At 35.6% G+C, this 16,167-nt stretch overlaps 1 protein-coding gene across 1 annotated transcript in view; it reads right to left on the bottom strand.

Moving 5' to 3' along the window:
- Positions 1 to 13,845, bottom strand: part of gfod1 (glucose-fructose oxidoreductase domain containing 1) — a 29,207-nt gene extending 15,362 nt beyond the window's left edge. Inside the window, exon 1 of the mRNA XM_079406819.1 lies at positions 13,103 to 13,845. Within this exon, the coding sequence (XP_079262945.1) occupies positions 13,103 to 13,355 (253 nt within the window). The 5' untranslated portion in view covers positions 13,356 to 13,845. The remainder of the gene's footprint in view (positions 1 to 13,102) is intronic.
- Positions 13,846 to 16,167: the final 2,322 nt, after the last annotated feature.

The raw sequence follows: 16,167 nt of genomic DNA on the forward strand, positions 1-16,167 counted from the left end.
AACTGGAAAACTGTTTCTTGGGACTTTCTTGATGCCTAATGTTTATGTTAAAAATCAAGATTGCTATTTTTGGGTCACCAAAGAAATTGCTAAATAAACAGGTCATTTTGTAATTAATAAATAAAATGTATAACAAATATAATAAACAAATATATAATAAAAATTTTATTTATAATAAACAACAAAAAATGACAAAAATAAATATAAAAATCTAAACTAAAAACACTAAATCACAATAATATAATGTTTAGAATAAAATAAATAAACAGGTCAGCAGAGCAAACTTACTGTGTCAAACATGTCAACTCAGTATCATCTATATAAAATCTTGCATAAATGTCTCATTGAAAGTGCCTTCAAATGTGTCTGATTACAAAAGCCAGTGACATATAACTGTAAAATCCCTTTAAAACAGCATCTCTGTTGCTGTGCTGTCATAAACTGCTCTTTCTCCTCGGCTGAAGGAAAACAAAAGGCATTGATCTGCTGTCAGGAGGTCTGAGAGTCTCAGAGGAGCAGTTATCCAGAGCCTCACCTTCATCAGATTAAAGCCACACACAAACATCCCGCTTGCTGCAGAACCACAGCAACGAGGCCGTGCAGATCAGTCATAAATCACCAGAGTGACACTCAAACACATTGTTATTCTGGACCTGCTTGTAATTCTTTTTCATGCAAATGCACGGACACAATTAGCCATCCGTCTCTAATTAATCAGTGAGCAAACGCGCCAGAACAAAGACGGTGGGAATGAAGATGTGTTGTTGCTGTAGTGCTGAGGAGGTCATTACTGCAGGCGTGTGGACAGTGTCTCTCTGTGGACATTCAGCACGGACGGTTATTTGACTCCGTCATCTCTTGTCATGATGTAGTGCGTCTCTCTCTCTATTGTGTCTCAGTACATTCCTCATCATTGTGGTTTTCTAAGCCAAGCGCCTCAAGCTAATAAAGCAGGACGACAGATTCCCCAGGCTTTCCTTTTCAGGACACGCTCCGTCACTCCTGTCATTTCTGCTCAATCCAACTGCCTAATGTACATTGTGTAAAAAATTATAATATATGAATCCATAAAGGAATCACAATATATATTTACAATTAATAATACAAATGATGATTATGATAAATATTTACAGCAAATTAATTAAAAATATTAAATGTATAAGTGTGTGTGTGTGTAAAATTATATAAAATTTATAATCAATCAATATATACATAATATATTATAATATAAAATATATATATACACATATTACGTATCAGTATACATCTACGTGTGTGTGTGTGTGTGTGTGTACTGATAAAAATGTAGATTTATAAACAATGCATCACAAAATAACAAAATAAATTTAACAATATATGCACATGCACACACAAAAATAAAGTATTATAAATAAGAAAATAATTATATATAATATTTTATTTTATAGAAAATCAGATTAAATTTTTATAAAATTTGATTATATATAAATAAAAAATAAAACTTGCAACAAAATATATATTAAATATATATCAAGTATCAAATTGTATATTTATTTATATTATTATTTATTTATTATCCTTTCATTTTATAGAAAATTATATATAGATATCAATATTTTTTTTTATCACAATTAATAGCATGATTGTCATGAGTTAATTTTTTATTTGTTCTAAATGTACCTTAAATTAATACTTTAAGTTTTTAATTCTCTAATCAACATGGGCATGGATAAATATGGATGCTTTATGCAAATGTATGTTTATTATTATTGAAACCAGTCAAAAATCAGTCAACAGAGCATGAAGACTAGACATGTTTCAAGAGTCATAGATGTTTTTCAGAGAACGTGTCTATTAGACACATGAAAAAAGAAATACCAGGTTCCCATTACTTCTCTTTCTTTGCACGGAGTAATTTACTGACACTAACCTGTTTACATGTGTGCAGGACAGGGCAGCTCTTCTTCTGAGCATGCAAAATGTACATGTATTATTTATTATTACATTTGTTTGCCTCTCTGTGCCCACATACTGTGTTTTGATGAAGCTAAATTCTCAATAAAACAGTTTTCATTGATAAAGTTTCTGTTGTCAGACAACGGAATGAATATGAAAGTGACTGAAACGCGATCCATTAAGACAACATAACCAGCTCTCCCTTCAAAGATGTTAATCTGCACAAAACAATCCTGATAATCGAGCCGTCGTCTGATGAAATCAAATACACATAAGATAAAGACAATAGCTGTGCTGTGCTTTCGGCTATACTTGCATGTAAACTTAGAGAAGCAGCATAATATCTGTGTTTAACTGAATTAAAGCGCTGCTCCTCTCCGCCGCTCGCTGAACAGAAACTGAGCAGACGCAGAGAGAGAGAGAGTGGTGTGTGCGCTGGGAGAGCAAGACGTTTAGTCTCAGAAACTAAATAAGGTTTGGACACTTTTTTTGAAGGGAAAAAAGTGGCTAAAGGGGTCTGTACTGATGCTGAGTTGGCAACACTGTGCATCTCCTTTTCTCCAACGACGGGTTGGGCCACGGGTCAAACAGAAAACAGGTGCTGCGTTAATCGCACGTTAAAAAAATTAGTGCCGTTAAAATGAATTTGCGTTATTTAGCTATCATTTTATTAATTTTTTAGACAGACAGACAGATAGATAGGACACACACATACATACACATACTGCAATAATAATATTGCACATGGAGTATATATAATGTGTCTTGAATGTCTTGTAATGTCTTGAAATAAACTGGTTGAGTTTTGATTTGATGTTGACGCAGGGTTATTTGCTGAAGGCAGGTTGGATCTTGTGTTCATGAGGCTCATGAATGGATTCGTCCTGACAGCTCTCTGGAATCTAATATCAGTCCTGATATGATGACGCAACACTGGGGAAGATCTGGATCATCTTATCCTGCTCAGATACGTTACGGCACGCTAAACAATCACTCCTGCACTTCTCTGATTCATCACAATCAGTCAACAACAACAAGCACAGCTCCAGCTCTCCAGACTGATGTGATGGAGCTGTATCTGAGCAGAAAGATCAGAGTGGATAGATTCACTGCTGGCGTGTCACACTTTGTTGCTCGTTACTGAAACGTTTTTGGAGACTTCCAGATTAAGATCTTCACCTGCTGCATGATAAAACCCTGATCTTAATCACATCTACGGCTCTTTTCAGTAAACAGTCTGTAAACTACCACCCTGAACACCCTAGCAACCACCTAACAATGCCATGGCAACCACTCACAACACTCTGCATAGCAACAACCACTCACACTTTCTTCAGAAATTTTAAAGTGACACACGACTCTAAATACAAGCACATCCGCAGTCAGTCAGATAAAGGTCATCCTGTTTCTCACTGAATACATTCCACTGCGCTGCTACAGGAACCTGCATGTGATGATCTGTGCTGTGAAATGCACATTTACAGCAGTTATAGTAATGTATATATACATGTGTGTAATATTTTATTATCTACATGCATTACATGCTGTATATTGTATGTGTGTGTGCATACATACATACACACAAACATTAACATTAAAATTAACTAAAAAAGGAATAAATATACTTAAATATTTATAAATGTATGATAAATATTTATACTAAAAATATATAAAATATATGTAACTAAAAAAATCCATAAATGTACACATAAATAAATGCATGATAATATTTATACTAAATACATTTTAATATTTAAACTAAAAATATTCACATAATTAAGTGTAATTAAGCGTGCACACACACACACACACATACATATATATATATACACAAATCTCACTCCGAGGTCCCGTTCTAAATCAAATAATTCACAAGATGCGATCCGATTGGAGCGCGTCGAAATAATGAATTTAACTGATTTAGCATTTCAAAAAGCTCTGTTGATACTGTGTTCTTTGCTCACTTTTTCTATATGATTTATTCGTTGCTTGAATAACCGTGGAAATGAAATCATTACAATAAATAGGCCTAAGTTACAATGTTTTTAATAGACTGTTTTCCGTCCTATTAAAAACATTTCATGACATGACACCCATATACTTGCCTAAACAGACGGGATTTATGATTAACAGATTACACTAATATTAGGTTACTTACGCTTACCTTACACCTATGGAGAGAGACTTTTTTTTTTTTTTTTCAAAAGCACCCCCCCCCCCCCCCTGCTTTTTTCACAAATCACACCCTATATATATATTATATATATATATATATATATATATATATATATATATATATATATATATATATATATATATATATATATATAAATTAACAACTTCACAGTGGTGGTCACACAAATCTACCATTATGTAAATACCTAATTTTCTTTGAGGAAGAAAGTCATACAAACTTGAAATGACATGAGGAGGGGTTTTTTTTGGTAAACTATTCCTTCAATCAGCAGTATATTTCTTTACTCTCTAGGCTCTCTCTCATTGCTGAACTCTGTTCCTGGTTTGATTGATTCCTGAAAGTCGTGCTGTAGATAGTGTTTATCTGTCGTCTGTCAGTCGCTACATGAGAAACCAGCATTTGACTATCACTGCTGTGTTCAGTGTATGCAAAGATGACTGCATAGTCCGGCTGAAATTTCACCTTATCTGAGCGCTGCGGGTCAAAGGTCACGGCGAGGGACCCGAGTGTGCGGTCGTTTGATTGGCAGCTCAGTTTGTGTTTTGTTTTCTTCTGCAGCTCACTCACACTCCTCCGTCTGTAGGAGTCAAACCTTCATTACTGAACTTCACCGCTTGAACTCATCAGGAGTGAGTCCTTTCTGCTAAATCAACCAGAACGTTTCTTACAGGACTAGATTTGGTGCAAAACGTCTGGAAAGTTTGAACAAATGTGACGTGACATCTCATTATACACTATATATTAAGAACAGTACACTACTCATGCTACTCACACTAGTGACTAGTAGACAAACAATATTCAATCAGAAATTGCTAGTAAATTTCACAATTAATTAAGTATAAAGTTATGGCAAGTAACACTGAATTAAATTGATCTATACATATGCATACTGTATATACTGCATATATAAAAACATAAAAAATTATAATCATCTATACATTACTGTACTCAATAATATTCAACATATACAGTATGTGTGTGTATATATATATACATATATATATATCTCAACAGTTTTTCAAATTTGACAAAACTTCCATAAAAGGGGAAGCTGTGATCAGACGTTGTGGCATGAATGAGGTTTGACCTCTTTGCCTTAATTCAATGATAGCATGAAAGACTGCTGTTCACATTACCCTCAACACTTCCTGTTTCTCATTTCCTGTGACATCACACCATGTCACCAGGATGCTAAAGCGACTTTAACCACTTATGGAAAGGTAGCACGAGTCCACCCACATGCAGACCCTTCTCCAGTGCCAGAGGACAGGAAGTAGTCACAAACCACAGGAAGTGAGAGTGCATGCGGCTTCGCTGTGCATGAAACCTGGCGCTATTTGCCCTGAATGACATCAAAAAGCTTTGCATATAATATAACATAATTCAAATAAACTTTTAACCAATATTTATGTTTTACGTTATTAGAATATTGCACCAGTGTTATTTTAGTATTGAGATACTATGACAGTCATTATTTCGAATTAATTGTATTTATTTTGTTTTTTTATATAAATTTTATTTCAGTCATAGATTTAGTTATTTTAGTACATAAACTAAATGGAAATGATCAATAAAAGAAGTTTAAGTTTTTTTGATATTTTATTTATATTACTGCATTTTTATTAGACTATTGCTTCAACACCAGTGTTTTGTTTGTATAATTAAGATACCATTAAAGTTTTTGTTTTTTACTATTTTGAATTCTTTTCAATTTTATATTTTCTGTTTTCATTTTAATTCTAGTTAAAGTTTAAATAATTTTGCTGTGTGTCTTACCATTATTATTATTTTTTTTTTTTCAGTTAGTTATTTTAGTACAGCTAGCATTTCAGTAAAAAAATAAATAAAAAAGACAATTGTTTCCCTGGAAACTAGCTGAAATAAAAAGTAAAATTTGAAATCTAGTAAAAATGCAATAATCTAAATATTTTTTTATTGCATTTTTACTAGATTATTGCATTAACACTTATTTTAGTAAAACTGAGACACTATTACATTTTTTATTAATGTTTGGAATTAATTTAAAATTTTATTTTTATTTTAAATTTTAGTTTTTATTTTTATTTTAAATTTTACTGTGTTTTTGCAATTTTTAATGTTTTTCTAAAATATGTCTACAAAGTTTATTCATTTTTAATTCAGTTATTTTTAGTTATTTTAGTACATAAACTTAAAACAATGCAAAATAAAATAAAATATAATATAAAATATAAAAATAAAATATTTCAGTTAACATTTATTTTATTAAAAGTAATGGAAATGTATTTTTTAGAATTAGTTTATAGTAAAATGTAGGAAAATTTGAGTTTGACATCACATTAACAGAGAAAATCTTTGCAGAAACAAGACTGTAAAACATGGAAAATTATTCTCTTTTGACGATCTTACACAAAATCAGGCAACGGAGATATTAAGTAGGAACATATGCAATAAGTACAAAAGACCTTTATTTGCTGAGTGTAACAGGCTCAAATGCACAAAATCTAGATGTACCAAAACTACTGCAAACCTGCTGCAGTGCACTAGTGTGAGTTCAGTCACAGATCAGCCCTGCACGAGGAGCGAGGCTCTTCCGTCCACATGCACTCAGGAATGCTCACTTGTCAGTGCACAGAGAAAGCCGCTGAAAGCGATTCATCGGAGCGAACAAAGAGAATTTCACAGGACTCACAGAGCATTTCTCCCAGCAGACATTAGCATGTAAATAGTGGTCCAGGAGGCTTAACACGGCGGGCCAGGGTCTCCCCAAACAAGCAGCCTTATTCAGCGGAAGCATGAGAACGGGACCGTCCCGGCGTCTCCGGGGGCTCACACCATATAGACCATATGAAGGAAGTCATGCAGTGAGGAGCCTGAAAGACCTTCAATAAGGTGTTCAGACGGAGAAACAGCAGTCATTTGAGATATTTCAGTCAGAATGACTGGCTTCATAATGCCCTGCATTTCCATGATATGGAAAACACAGACAGAATACAATCAGAAAACTAGAATTTACTGTAGAATTCACAAACTTTGGATGAATAAATGAAAATGAGGGCTGTATCGAATCACTAAATGGACTAGTGTCAAAATAAGCTCAGTTTAAGTTGAAGAAATATCTTACTATTGAACAGTAGAATGTGCTTCTCAAAGAAAGAATCATTAATAAAACGTAATTTTCAAAGAATATCACTTAATTTTTCTTTTAATTTTAACAGGAAACATATTTTGTGCAGCAATTCTTTTGGACTAAACAAAGTGTTACATTTTCATTTAATTACATTTAAAAAAATCTATTCAATTGTTAATGTTTTGTGCCTTCATTTGATTACCACCATTTTTTATAATAAATTTGCATTAAATCATAAATACAGTAAACACAGGATTTCTGAAAAAAATAAACATTGTTTAATTGGCCTATTATTGTAAAAAATGTCATATTTATTGCATTTTTACTGAATTATCATTATTAACAGCAGTGTTATTTTAGAATAATTTAATGCGTTTTTACTAATATTTTGAATTAATTTTTAGCTTTATATTACAAGCTCAAATGCACAACACAGATGTGCCAAAACTATTGCAGCCAAGAAATGAACTGCATATTTTAAAATCATTTTAACTTGTTTACATTTTTTATTAAATATTTACATTATTGTACAATTTGCAACAAAAATCTACAATTGAACATTTCAATATTCATTCAGTTGATTAGACATGCTTTTAGTTATTAATAAAATGATAAGTAAACAAATTTTTGGAGAACTAAAATTTAATTTAACCCTTAAAACTGAATCCAGAAAAATTTAAATGGAAAACACAGAATTAAAAAAAAAAAAAAAAAAGGAATTTGAGGGGAAAAAATGGATAGTGCCCAAATTTATCATTTTTGTTAAACTTCTATTAATTGTATGTTTCAATAGATATAAAGTAGATATAAGATATAAACAGATAAAATATAAATACTACTCAATAGAAATGAATTGATAAAATAAATAGATTTAAAAAAAAAAAAAAAAAAACTGCATTTCAAGATTCAAGATTTTTATTCGTCACATACACAATTATACAGAGTATAACCAGCAGTGAAATGTAAGTAAATTTGTGGAAAAAAAAAATATATGTCATAGAGCCCTACATACACACTGCTGTGACATCCTTTTCCTTCAGAAAACAGTATAATTCATCACATACTGTACATCATGGACTCACTAAGGAACTGCTCTATTCTTAGATGCTCCCTCCAGTTCTCAAAGATGAGCGAGCGTCTGTGTGTGTCGGTGGACGACAGCCAGCCTGACATCCGATACACCGCAGAAGCACGGCTCACCGACACACACAACACTGCAGGACTCAATCACATCACAGCACAAACACACACCATATATATGCTTTATACTAGAAACTACATGTTTAGAGTGAGAGACAGATAGTGGCATGGTTTGTTGTTGTGGGTGTTTGCATCATGCATAATCTGTTCAGAAGTCGTTCAATGTCATGTTTCATTTTCACACACCAAACCTTTTGGGACTTTTATGGAAAAATGCATTTCTGATGCAGCAGCAATTGAAAGAACAAGAAGATATACAAGATTACAACATATCAGTCTATCCCTCACAGCCTCACTTTCATTCATGCCAAATTATACATTTAAATAATATAAATAAATACTTGGCAAGCAATAACAAAGGCCTCATAAAAGGGACTAATAATCTAAATTGTTTGCACAATTTTTTGAAGGGGGGGGGGGGTTAAATGCAATAAACACAATTTGGCACAATATTAGAATATAATATTATATGAATGAAATTAAATAAAACAATATATATTAATATTAGAGTTTCCAGTAAAAATTTTGAATGTGATTTAAAATCAGTTTTTAGAAAAGATCAAGAACACCAGGTTTGTTGTGGTTGGTTGTTTGTATGCATGCACAATATGATTACAAAATAATAATAAAAAAATTAAATAAAAATTATAATTAAAAATATTAAATATTATCATCATCCTGTATTATATTATTTCATTATTATATTATAGCATGTACTTTCAGTGTGAGAATGAGGACAGACTCTGAGAATGCATTCAGAGACGCTGCTCCTTTAACACACAGTGAAGCTGAAGCTGGATCAATCCAGCGGGACAGATGCACTGGAAATGCTAATGTATTCCACTAGAGCCGCTTGAGCTCCACTTTCATAATCCGCTGCTTGTGAAACGCTAAGAACCAGCGCAGGCCGTGAAATCAGAGTGAGAGGAGAAGAGGACCTGATAGAGGACTGCATCGGCGCATTACTCAACAGCCAAAGTGGAGGATGAAATAGAGGTCTAACTAAACCCAACGCAATCTCCCAATCACTGTCTTATCTTCTTCAAAATAAAAAACAATCCAATAAAATGACAACATTAAAAAAGTATAATAATTCTATATTTATTTTATTGATTACAACTCTAAATCCATCCCAAACTTAAAAATGCATTAAATGCACAAAAAAAAAACCCAACAACCTCAAATCCTTTTTCAGCTAATTGATTATTATTATTAATTTTCATATTGATATAAATATCACCAAATTTCAGGTCAAATTTTTGCAGACCTACAAACATGAACAGCAAACCTGAAGCTTTTTATTTTTTTTTAAATAATAATTGTAATCCCTTTTGACCCCCCCCCCCCCCCCTAAATCAAGCAGCCCTAAGATGACCCTCAAGGAAGAATGCCTTCAGAAAAATGCAGTAACTTCCAAGAAAGACCAAGACTTCCACTCACTGACCCGCTCAAATGCTGCCCAGCAGGACAGACAGGAACGCTGTAGGTGTAGCTCACACTTTGCAATCAAGTTGCATCAGGCTGCTGTTGAGTGACTTCAGCTGTGTTTCTGTCACTAGGTTCAGTCTCATTCCTCTGATCTTCAGCTCAAACTCCCGTCCTGCTCATTATCCTTATCAACGCACCACACAGAGTAAACGGGCAAAGCCTGAGGTGAAAACCTTCAGAAGAGGAACTGAGCTTTCAAACTAGTTTCTGAATGACAAATCTGCCGGTTTATGCTTTAGTGCAGCTGCTGTTAACACATCTGATCATCACGAGATGAGAAAGATGACCATTATCTCATTACAACAACTGGGATGTTGCTTTAAAGGGAAAGTTCACCCAAAAATAAAGATTTGCTGTTAATTTACTCACCCTTGCGCCATCAAAGATGGTGACTTTTTCTTCAGTAGAAGAGTAAAGTAGATTTTTAGCTGAAACTGTGGTCCTTGGTGATTCATAAAATAAAACTCAGCAGCTAACATCACTTTGAGAGTCAAAAAAGCACATACAGGCAACGCAAAATTAAAACCTGTGGTTCCTGACGATATATTGAGGTCTTATGAAGCAACACGATCGGTCAGCGCAAGCAACTGAACATTATTTACAACATTCATTTATTACCTGTAATGCAGAGCCTCAGGCAAACGGTCTGGAGTGATGTCCGCTTCACGAACGAATCATTCTTTTGAACCAGTTCATCAAACCGGACAGGACCGTCTGAAACATTTCGTAGCTCGAGCAGCACACATCTACAAGTTCCTCAATCAAAACTCACTTTCAGACGCCTGACAGTCATTCTGACTCAAAATGAGCCAAAATAGAGCTTACCTGATCCGATGATGAATTCAATGCTCCCATTCAAAAGAATCAGTTTCCTCGTTTGTCTGATTAGCCCACAGGTAATAATGCAAATAATTGTAAATAATTTTCAGTTTCTTGCACTGACTGATCGTTTCGCTTCATAAGACCTCAATATACCATCAGGAGCCACGAGTATTAATTTAGTGTTGCCTGATATGCTTTTCTGACGCTCAAAAGTGACAATAGCCACTGACTTGCATTTTCTGAATCACCCAGAACCAGCTAAAAATCTACTTTACTATTCCACTGAAGAAAAAAAGGTAGCTACATCTTGAAATTTACTGAATTTACAGTACTATCCCTTTAAATGCAGTCTATTTAGACAGCACAGTTGATTTTGATGGAGTGCCTGGTTAATATAATACACCAAAATAGATCCACTGTCCTTGCTTTAACATTATCTTAATGAGAAAAATCAATCTTTCGGTTTTAAACCGATTAGCTGAACACATGGACACGAGCACAGCTTAAATATTTGCTCTAAAGTACATGTTTACTCAGAGCTGAACTCACAATGGCTTTTACCTCGTTTATTGACATTTCACAACTTGACCAGGGTAAACTTTGACTGTGAACTGATCCAGCATGAGATTCTACAACACAGCCTATAAAACAATGGAAAACGTGTCTATTTTGGTTCTACAGGAAGGCCTTTATAAGCACAAGGTAAACATAGCGCATAGAAACCCATGCTGTTAAGAGGAAAGAGACAGAAATTCACTCATATACTCACATTCTTAAGACAACTTCAAGATTTGAGTCTAGGAGTTTAGTTTAAATTTTGGAGCAGAAAATAACCACCTAGCAAACACTCAACCTCCTTGCATCCACCTACAGTCTCCTAGGCTGGCAAGCTTCGCTCACGTGTGCTTCAGAAAATGTAAAAATGTCGGTCTAGAGATAATAGTGATTAATGCTATGTCTAAATGCATTGCTGTTATTACGTATTTCAGCACAGTGACAGAAGACTGAGGATAATAATCCAGTCTGTTGCTGGTTCCTGTCTGAGGTTATTTTGGGCTCATGCTCCTGATCCCAGAGATGAATAATTCTCACAGGTTATTTCTGACTGTCATTGGACACCTGCAAACATCAGTCACCCGTCTCATCTACTGACTAGACAACAGACTCCAGAACCAAATCATGAGTGAGCAACGGACAAAACACAAGCCTGAGATCTTCTGAAGATCCTAAAGCAGTCATTTCGACCTCTAGCAGATCTAGAAGATCATTGTACTGAACACATGAATCATTACTTACTACACATGCTCAGTGGAAAACATTATTGCACAGCCATTTCAAAGCTCAGGAGATTTAATAGAGAAAAACTTAAAATCAACAGATGTTTCTCCCAAAATTTCTTCTGAGAATTAAACACACAAACGAGTCACTACTCATCAACCAGTAAGAATATAGAGCTTTAAAATGAATGTGGAAATTATTGAAATATCTGAAATATGAGCACAGTTGAGATGTCTTCTGAAGCTCATTTGGAGACACGTGTCATCAGTCTTTTTCTCAGAAGAAACATTGAGAAGCAGCAAATGCAAGTGACATTCTTCATTCGCTCTCTATTTCATTTCACTGCAGTCTTAGAGAAACAACTGGGATGTTCTGAAGGTCCTAAATCAGTTCTAGATCTTATCTAGAAGACCTCTGATCCTGGGAAATGTTATTGCTCAGAAATGCTCTTTCAAAGTTCAAAAGACCTAACAGAGAAAAAACTCAACATGTTAAGGTATCAGTTTGTCTCAGATGTTTTGAGAATAAAACACAAATGAGTCATAAGTTGTATTTGTAAATGAGCGATAAGAATTCAGAGCTTTATAATGAACGTGGAGCAGCTCAGATCATTTGATGAGAAATGTTTGAGTTCTTTGACTGCAGTTGAGATGTCTTCTGAAACTCAATTGGAGGCACATGACACATTGTTAGAGTCTTTTTCTCAGAAGAAACAGCAGGAGACTTAAGCGGTATTCTCTGTTGTGTTCTCTATTTAATGTCACTGCTGATATTAATGAGATATTTTTCAAAGATCTATTAGCATGTCCATAAGATGATGGGCAAACTTCCTTAAGGCCTTTTACACCAAATGTAAGTATCATGAACTGGTCCAGTCTATGAATGTCAGTTTCACCATTGTGGCTTTCTTGATGACCAAAAAAAAAATTAATTATGATGCAATGGCTGGTGAAGCAAGTCAGTCATATATTAAAGCCACACCTAACCTGACAGAAACAAGATCTGACACGCGCGCTCCTCCATGAGAACCATCAGAGGAACATTGTGCAATTCATCCAATATGTGCCACTCACCCAGCGTCTTCACGGCGATCTGTCTCGTGAGCGGCGGAGGCAGGTTGATGCACACCAGGTCCACATCCGGATGCAGCAGCACGTCATCGATCCGGTTAGTGTAGAAGGGCACGTTCATGTCTCGCGCCAGCTCCTCCGCCTCCTCCTGCGTGCGACCCCACAGCGCCTTCACCGAGAAGCCCTCGTTCTTCAGCAGAGGGATGATGACCCGGGTCGTCAGACTGGTGCCAAACACACCCACACCGGGCAACATGACTGTCGCGCGCGCGTGGATGCTCACACACCGGAGGCGGGTGACCCGGCGGGTGCGGGTTCGAACCCTGATGCGTGAACTATGACCATTGCGCCTTTGGGTTCCTCCCAGCTGTGTGAAACCTCTGTAAATCAATAATTATTCATTCAAAGATGAGATGGATTCATCATCATCCACCTGCACACTGAGACCCGCGTCTGCGCATCTGTAAGAGATCCCGGTTTAAATGCACGCGACGATACAATGTTACATTCACAAATGCATTTGTATCCGCTTCGGAATCTGCACGACGCGCCACACTCGCGTCGCGTTCCCTCTGTATCTTCCAGAAAGACGCAAACGCATCGCTGGCGAGGTCAATGCGTGCGCGTCACGATGCAAATTAAATCCTGATAGTATTTCCAAAGCGTTCCTCCGAGCGTTGTCGCGTCTCTGTACCTCTCGCTATCAATATTGCGGCCGGTGCAGAGTTCCGCCCTCCCCGTTAACCCCTTCACAACCAGAGACACCGATCCTACTACAGCGAAGGCTTGCTCTCTGAATATTAATTACGCAGAATGACGTTCGACAAAGAAGACTATCTGATTGGCTGCCGCAGGGTGGGCGCTGGGTCAGCTGGCCAATCCACAGGCGGCAGAGGCGTGGTTTGTGAATATTAATCACGTTGCGTAACAGGACGCCGTGAAGGTTACCAAGCAACGTCAGCGTAGTTGAACGATTAATATTCATAAGCCAAGCCTGCTGTAGTAGGATTGGAAAAGGCAGCGGAATTATGCACACAGCTCGTCTGATCACAGCGGGAGACAGTGACTGCAGTGAATGGAAACACAATACACCAGCGAGATGACGACAAATTCATTATTATTAGGTTAACCACACTTAATAAGTGGCAGATAAGATAATAAAGGGGTCATATTGAGTATTAGAGCAACAAAAGGTGAATGAATGAATGAATGTATATTTACAAATGCACATAAACACAGAAATATATTATATAATACATACTATATATAAATTATTGAAATATAATATACAATATTAAATATTTTAAATAGTTTATCATGGAATAGTTTGTATAATAAACAAATGTCATATTAAGATAACTAATTTTGAGTGTAAGTGCTTAAGATTAAAATATCACAAAGCACTAAATATTGCGCCATTATTTCCAAAGGCGCTTCAAACCTCCCCATGAGTCAATATTCAGATGGAAACTACAGTAGCAGTGAGTCAATAACAGCCCTGTTTAGCCTGTTACGAAACTCACTTACGGCAGAACTGAGGAGGAGGAAGAGGATGAGGATTAATCACTGGACAGATAGTTTGTGACTCAGAAACACATTAAGCTTCACTTTGACCTATGACCTTCTCATCGCACCTCATCAGAAAAGCTCAAAACTCACTCTTAAAATACTGGTTGACTGATTTATCGCTGCTGAAAATAGTAGCATTAATGAAAAGAATTAAAAAATTAAGTGAAACTGTGAAATGCACTCTTTTATACGCATTGCATGGGTATCAGATAATTTCTACCCGGTATGTTTGTCTTTGACCGTGTTCTTCATGATTTAATCAGGCGCTCGTGTCTCTGATCTGACTGTGTGCTGCTGTGGATCATGTGATGTTCATGTGAGTGTGAAACAAACCCTAAAACACACGGGAATCTGGGACAGGAATATATGGTTTTATATAGAATAATAATGTTTGATCACTAAGACTTAACAAATAAACTCTGCTTGGTTCATATAATAATTTGTATGAATTGTCAGGTAAACATTTGCTTTAGAAAGAGATCGCAATAAAGGAATGCTACGGAATCATAATTTGGAATTAATCTGAATAGTATCACACAGCTATTCTCAAAGAATAAGGAATATATTTAAAATAATATTTGCAATTAAACCAAACAGAACAAAAATTGATTTGGCTGATGGTTCTAGACCTCAGACGGTCAAAAGTCAATAAATGCATTTCAAATAGAATAACATTTTTCAAAGAAAAAAGACAACCAGTATCTGCAGCTGGACTGAACCCACACCTTTACTTTGACTATTTTAGCGCCACCTGGTGTTGGATACATGCAAAACATAATTTTGTGTGTGTGTGTTTTAATGCAGAGTAGGCCACACACATGGGCCAGTTGCGTAAACTTAGCCACCATGTTAAGACTGTGTCTTAAGAACTAGTTTGACCAACTAGCAGTTGCAAAGGGGTAATAAGTCTTACTTTTCCAATACAAATAATACCAATCTACCTTTTCATAACTGAATTAAAAAAGTTATGACCAGTCTTAAAGAAAAAAAATTAGATGACTAACTTTTTAAGACTAGTCTAAACAGTTTATGCAACCGGCCCTATATAGTCTGGTCAGCTATCCTTGTAGGGACTCTCCATAGGCATAATGGTTTTTATAAGGTACAAACCGTATTTTCTATTGCCCTACACCTAAACCTACCCCTTACAGGAAACTTTCTGCATTTTTACTTTCTCAAAAAAAAAAACTAATTTTGTATGATTTATAAGCCTCAACTTAGGTCCCCACTGTGATATGAGTCCCCATGAGTCTCTGTGTATTCAGGTTTAAGTCCCTACCAGGACAAACCTAGACACACACAGGCTAAATATTTTTTTTTCTTTTAATGCAATCATTATAATTTAAGATCATACTCAAACTGCATATATGAAGTGAAGTGAGGCCAAGTATGGTGACCTATACTCAGAATTTGTGCTCTGCATTTAACCCATCCAAGTGCACACACACAGCAGTGAACACACACTCAGAGCAGTGGGCAGCCATATTGCTGCGGTGCCC

The sequence above is a fragment of the Barbus barbus genome, assembly GCF_936440315.1.
Source record: "Barbus barbus genome assembly, chromosome: 44".
NCBI lineage: Eukaryota > Metazoa > Chordata > Actinopteri > Cypriniformes > Cyprinidae > Barbus > Barbus barbus.